At 43.0% G+C, this 6991-nt stretch overlaps 1 protein-coding gene across 2 annotated transcripts in view; it reads right to left on the bottom strand.

Annotated features, from left to right (window-relative positions):
* The window catches only part of Hpgds (hematopoietic prostaglandin D synthase), a 164686-nt gene that overhangs the window by 11802 nt on the left and 145893 nt on the right, over positions 1-6991 (bottom strand). For both annotated transcript variants that reach the window (XM_026786015.1, XM_013351289.2), the window contains exon 3: positions 3168-3260. In XM_026786015.1, the coding sequence (XP_026641816.1) occupies positions 3168-3260 (93 nt within the window). The remainder of the gene's footprint in view (positions 1-3167; positions 3261-6991) is intronic.

Genomic DNA, 6991 nt, shown 5'->3' with positions numbered 1-6991 from the left:
AACCCTGATTGCTCTTTAGGCTGATGAGGGAGGGGGACTTGATCGGGGGAGGGGGAGGGAAATGGGAGGCGGTGGCGGGGAGGAGGCAGAGTTCGAGGCCAACCTGGTCTACAAGAGCTAGAACCAGGATGGGTTCCAAAGCTACAGAGAAACCTTGTCTCAAAAAACAAAACAAAACAACAATAACACAAACAAAAAAAAACCTCCAGAAAACAAAAAAAAAAAAAGAGAAAGAAAGAAAAGAAATCAACTTTAAAAATGATAGAATATCTTAATCCTGGGATTACAAAATGCTAGAGCTAAACAGAGCTCAGTCATGCGACTGTAAGCATTTCAACACAAAGATGATAACCATGGCGACTGCAGCTGCATCCTGGGAGCTGGGGCTACTGATGGTCAGACACCCACTGTGGTTAAACCATCTGAGGCTGCCATACATTGTTTCTGTGTTTTGGATGGCATGTTTTTTTGCTATCATTCCCTTCAAACTAAAACATTTCCTTCAGGAAGAAAGCCGAGGTTCAAAAGCCCCCATAGCTTAAAAGAAATTGGATAGAAAAAGAAAAAGAAAGGTCACAAAAGCTTGTAGAATTCTTAAGACTTTTTCTTTTAAATTTTAATTTTTATGTGCGTGAGTGTTTTGCCTGTGGTGCAGGCTTTAGCTGTTACTTCCGGGGAGCTAATGCCTCTGTGGACAATCCTCGTTCTAAATCCAGGCATCTCTCAGGCCTCTTGGCAAATATTTGGAGCTGTTTTCCCTCCCGAACTTCCTGCATCAAATTACCACACAGCACACCTCAAACCAACTGCTCTTTTTTTCATTCCAGGAGTGCAAGGCTCCTACTTTGAGCTGCTCCCACAGTAGCTCCAGCTGTATTGAACGAGAGGGACTCCTTGCGTGCCTGGCTCCTCTGGTTGGCAAACCTGATAGGGCAAGGGGCATTGGCAACTGAGGAAAGCAGTTAACAAAGAACAGAGAGGGCAAAGACGGGGTGGTAGTGGGTGTCCCCAGTGCTCTGGCAATGACAAAGCCTGGCAACTGTGCCCTTACCTGTGGCCCAGTCGTACAAAGGTTCTGTAAACTTTCTCATAGTGTCCAAACTCCGCTTTCTGATGACATCTGGACTACTTCAAAAACCTCTAATGTGTGACCAACAGTCTGGACAATCAAGAACAAACTATGGCCACAATAACTGTCCTGTAGTAGTCCTTCCGAGTGTGCCGCCTTTCTGGGTAACAACGTACACCTGTTAGGGAGGTCCATATCCTGGACTTTCTAACTGTGTCCAGTGTATTTTGCTAAACCACCCTCTTTCTCTACCCTGCAAATATGAAGGCTCTTGTTTGTTTGTTTCTCTTGTGCCTTTTCCTCTCTACTGTAGTTTGGTAGTCCGGTGAGTCTGAGTGAGGTCCATTTGCCTTCTCAGCACTATCTGGAAAATCATTAATAATGCAAACTTTTCAGGGTCCTCCTCCAGCCTCCTGAATCAAATCTGGAAGCAAGGAAGATGTGTTCAGAAGCCCAGAGGAGACTTTGATGCACAAAAGAGTGGAGGACTTGGAACCCTAGGTATCCTCTGATGCTTGACTCCATTGCCCTTTTCTAAGCCCAACTTCCAGGACATATTCCATATCCTTTGACTTTTCACTACACAGTTTTTTGTGTGTGTGTGTGTGTGTGCTTATTTTTTTTAAAATTTATTTTATCTTATGTGCATTAGTGTTCTGTTCTCATGTATGAAAGGGTGCTTATTATGTGTTGAGCCTGGTACCCACAGAGGTCAAAGGTCATTTGTCAGATTCCCCCTGGAACTGGAGATACAGATAGTTGTGAACCACCTTGTGAATGCTGAGAACTGAAACCAGGTCCTCTGCAAGAGCAACGAGGATCTGTTGTGGGAGGCCTCTTGTTCATTTCCTGGCCACAGGGCAGCTCAGACCCGAAATAATCACACAGAAACTATATTATTTAAAAACACTGCTTGGCCCATTAGCTTTAACTTCTTACTGGCTAACTCTTACATCTTAATTTAACCCATTTCTGTTAATCTGTGTATCGCCATGTGGCTGTGGCTTACCTGGTAATGTTCCAGTGTCTGTCTCCAGTGGGGCTACATGGCTTCTCTCTGACTCTTGCCTTCTTTCTCACAGCATTCAATTTATTTTTTCCCACCTATCTCTGTTCTGCTCTGCTCTGCTATAGGCTCAAAGCAGTTCTTTATTAACCAATGGTATCCACAGCTTACAGAGGGGAATCCCATACCAAATATTGTTAATACTGAATCAAGATCCAGCCCCTTTTATGTCTTTAAAATAAACATCTTTGTTCCTAAAATGGGAATCTAATCCCTATGGGTCACTCGAGTGCTCAGCATGCTTGGATCATAAGGTGGTAGCAGTGTGGTGAAATGGAACGGCTGAAAGTGCAAAACAGTGATTCTAGCATGCTAATTAAAAAGAAAAAGGCTTAAAAAAATCCAAAGTACTTGCTTTTTTACTAAAAAAATAAAGTGGGAAGAGCAGGAAAGGGGAAGTAGGAAGTGGAGCATAATGAGAGGAAGGCAGGGGCCCTCTGTTACTTCTGCTCATTTCACGGTGCGTGAGCTGAGAAGACCCATGATAGCCAGTAGAGGCAAGGATGCTATTTTTCTAGTTTTCTGAGCATGCTCAGAATGAAAGACACTGAATTATGATTACAATAGTCCAACAAGTTCCAGCCTGGATAATCATAACACTCAACACTAGCTTGACATACCAACCCAATTTTCTAGCTAGATTTTTAGAACGACATAATGGTGATATCAAGAGATACAAGAGGGGGAGGGTCTGATGTGGCAGCACATGCCTGTATTCCAAGCATGTAGTAGGCTGCTACAGAACGATCAAGGGTTTAAGGCCACTGTGGGTTATATAGCAAATAGCAGGTAAGCTAAGATAACACAGTAAATCCCTACATATGAAAATCTACAATAACAAAATAAAATAGCTGTCTACAGTATTCATAGAAAGTTCTACTAATGTAGATGGTACATTTATAATGTTCTAATCTTCAGAGCCATTCCTAATTGCACCATAGTTAAATAATACAGTTATTAAATAAATATCAGAGAAACATCACATATTTTTTTTTCAGTTAATCAAAGCCTTAACTACAATAAGTACATTACCTGTGTTTTTGGTCAAGTATCTTGCTATTGCAAGACTCTGATGAAGCATCAGTCCTCCCACCTCCAAAACAGGGATTTTGCCAAATGGAAGAGCTAAAACAGAACAAGCCAAGGGTCATCTTCTGAGCAGAACCGGGAGGGTTGAGAGAAGCCAAAACAATAGAAGCAAGGTATCATATACATCACGAAAGTCTTCAATATAGAATATACACATGACATATATTTACAAGCTTCGAAGTATTTTAAGAAGCACTATACTGTTGCCCTGTGTCATGGAGATCTTCATGCACATGAGCAGAGCATAGATGGGATACTTGTTAGGGTGGGTGTACTGGGTGGTTCTGTGTGTCAACTTGACATAAGCTAGAGTCATCAGAGGAAAGAGCCTCAGCTATGGAAATACCCCCTTGAGATACAGCTGTAAATATTTTCTCATTTAGTGGTCAATGGGAGAGGGCACAGCCCATGGTGGGTGGTGCCATCCCCGGGCTGCTAGCCCTGGGTTCTATAAGAAGGTAGACTGAACAAGCCAGGGGATGCAAGACAGTAAACAGTTCCCCTCCATGGCCTCTGCATCAGCTCCTGTCTCCAGGATCCTTCCCTGTTTGAGTTCCTGTCCTGACTTCCTTCAGTGATGAACAGAAATGCTGAAGTGTAAACCTAATAAACCCTTTCCTCCCCAACTTGCCTTTTGGTTATGGTGTTTCTGTCACATCAATAGAAACCCTAACTAAGACAGTGGGCTAACCGAAAGGCCCAGGATGTGGGTCGGATGGTAGCTGAGCAGGTAAGTCTAGGCTACTAAGACCACACCCCTCAAGTGAGGGCAGAGTCAGCTCTCTTAGGCCCATGACACCTGGGCCAGCTCTTCCAAGCTGATGGTGAGTAGTCGTGCCAACTCTCTCCATGCAAGGGCCAGTGTGGGGGATCAGCCCTCCTCCTGCTGTGAGGGGCAGGGTCAGACATCCCAGGGTCAGTGAAGAGCAGGGCCAGCTCAGCAAGTCCTCAGATTTCAACTGCAGGATCTCCATGACCGGGGAAACAGCAGGATCCCTGAGGGGACTTTTGGTGATGGTCCAGAGATGATGATGCACTAGAAGCCTTGGCAACCAGACCAAAGACTCCCTGAAATGAACATTTTTTTGGGTGGGGCTAACTGGACAAAAGGCATGGTGCAAGGCACATCGATGCCCCTGATGCCACTAGGATGCATGAAGAGGTAATAGAGAGGCGGGAAAGACAGAGGACTAAGATAGATTTTTTATTGTTGTTGTTGTTTATTTTGTTTGCTTTTAATAATTTTTGGAGGCAGTTCTTTTGGAGGGAGTGCTGTAGGGATGAAGGGCAGATATGGAGGGTTTATTACAGCGAAAGAAAGGATGAAGGGCAGATATGGAGGGCCTGGGCAGTGAGTGACATTTGGGTGCATGGCATGAAATTTCCAAAGAATCAACAAAAAATTATGTTTAAAAACAAAAGCACTATGCTGCTTGAGCTCTATGCAGGCCCCTCAAAACATTTCTTCTTAAAAGAGACAATTTCACATTCTTTAATGCAGTCTTTACCTTTCAGTAGATTTAAAAATTGGATATAAAGTCAGTTAAAGAACTAGTGATAAAAATCGTGTATGCATGGTCCATGTAGCTCTGTTGGTAGGGTGTCTGCTGATATGCACAAGGTCTCACACAAGCCTCTAGGTTTGATCCCCAACACTGCATAAACTGGGTGTGCTGGCTTATGCCTGTAACCTTAGCCCTTGTGAGATGAAGGTAGGTGGATCGTGGGTCCTAGCTCATTTTAGATACTGAGTTTGGATAATGTCTCAACATAAAAACAATCAATATCAAAATTGTTTACAGGGATACCACATGCTACACTCCTGAATTGTCTCATTATAGATTTATCTATAAACTTAGTACTCTTTAAAAGGCTTACTCATTGTGTGTGTCCTTTGCTGGCATGTATGTAAGTGTGCCATATGTCTGGAGTGCCTTTGGAGGCCAGACGAGAGCATTGGATCCCCTGGAACTGAAGTTACAAATGGTTCTGAGGCACTATGTGGGTGCTGGAAACTGAACCCCAGTCCTTTGCAAGAGTAGTAACTGCTCTTGATCAGTGAGCCATCTCTTCATGCAGATATTTCACTTTTATAAATACCTGCTTTAAAGCTATATTAATTTTATTTTCTCAAACTAGATCACATCAGTTACTTTAAAACATATTCCAGCAATTATAGATTTTGACTTACACATGAGCTAAGGAAGTTTTATCCTAGTCTTATTTTGATGACGAGCATTGTGAGGTATATAATAAAAGGCAGAAGCATTTTATACAAATATAAGACCATAGTAGGTAACATTCATAGTAATCAGTAACTTCCACCTTTTTCTTACTTGAACTTTTTACCTTTGTGAGAAAGCAATATACTTTTATTATAGAAAATTTATAAAACTTAAAAATATTTCTACCAGGTAGTTATAGTGATTGTAGCATTCTAATTAACTTTCTATTTTGTATTGGTTAATCATGTCAACTTGATTGGGTTGAGGGATGCCTGCATCAGCACTCACACCCTTCTCTGAAGGTCGTTCCACAGACATCAGATCATGCATCTCTGATCCAGTGAACAGTTTATTCTATTGACAAGTTCTAGTTTCAGATGCATGCTGTGAGTGGCCCTGTGGGAGGTAGGACCTTCCTGGAGGAAGTGGGCTGCTGGGGACTTGCCTTCCACTTCAGTTGTAACCTCCCCGTTGCTTTCTCTCTGCTCCCAGCTCTCACATATTGGGCAGCTCTGTTCCATCACGCCCTTCCCACCATGGCGTCTCTTTCCTCAGGCCCTAAGCAGTGAGCAGACTACACTGAAACCTCTGAATACATCCTTTCTTCTCTATGCTCTTCCCCCATTTCTGTCACAGCCATGAAAAACTAAATATTAAAAAAGTACAGTGCATGGGATATTATTATACAAAGTCCCCTTTTCACTTGATGCTATCTTTGAAACCTTTCTGAATCAAAGGACCACCATCATTTCAATGATCATGCAGGGCTTTAGCATGTGTATTGACTACAACTTAGTATCTTAGGTTTGGGCACGTAACTATTTTGGTTAAGAAGAAAAAGAATGAAGTATAGATTCTACGTCACGTAGGACTCACACAAGGACTGAGACCAAACCTCCATACATACACCAAGTGAGCACAAAGTCAACTCCTTTCACTTTGGGGGAAAAGCACAACTTTGATGACCAGCCCAGTGAGTAAAGCAAGCGCTGTTCAAGGCCCTGAAGGGCTGTCAGCAGGACAGAACTCCAAGTACGATGGATGTGAACTGATGGGCTTCATCTCAAGCACACAGGGGAGAGGTGGCATGTGGAGCTTGAAAGGGAATGCAGGACAAAACTGTCACATGCACAACAGTCTCCAAGCCCTCAACCCTGAGAGATGGTGTTAACTGTGGTCTCCTAAATAAGGAAATGATGTCTGCTCTCGGTAGAGGCAATATTCAAGCTGACCTCAGCTGCCCAGCTCTTTCTATAATTCTGAGTCATCTATTGAGAAAGAAGATGATAAAATCCTGAGCAAGCTTAGAGAGCAGTATGCATCTGCTTGGTTTACCTAAACTGATGTTTCTCAGTGTGTTGAAATAAGAGCGGCTGGGCTGCGACCCACGGGGCTGCCTCCCTGGCACCCGGCCGCCTGCATGGCTAGCTTTATACCCGAAATAATTACACGGAAACTGTATTCTTTTAAACACTGCCTGACCCATTAGTTCCAGCCTCTTATTGGCTAGCTCTTACATATTAATCTAACCCATTTCTATTA

This window comes from Microtus ochrogaster, linkage group LG3, assembly GCF_000317375.1.
Source record: "Microtus ochrogaster isolate Prairie Vole_2 linkage group LG3, MicOch1.0, whole genome shotgun sequence".
Lineage (NCBI taxonomy): Eukaryota > Metazoa > Chordata > Mammalia > Rodentia > Cricetidae > Microtus > Microtus ochrogaster.
The sequence above is the reverse complement of the archived record's forward strand: the minus strand, read 5'-3'. Positions and strand labels throughout refer to the sequence as shown.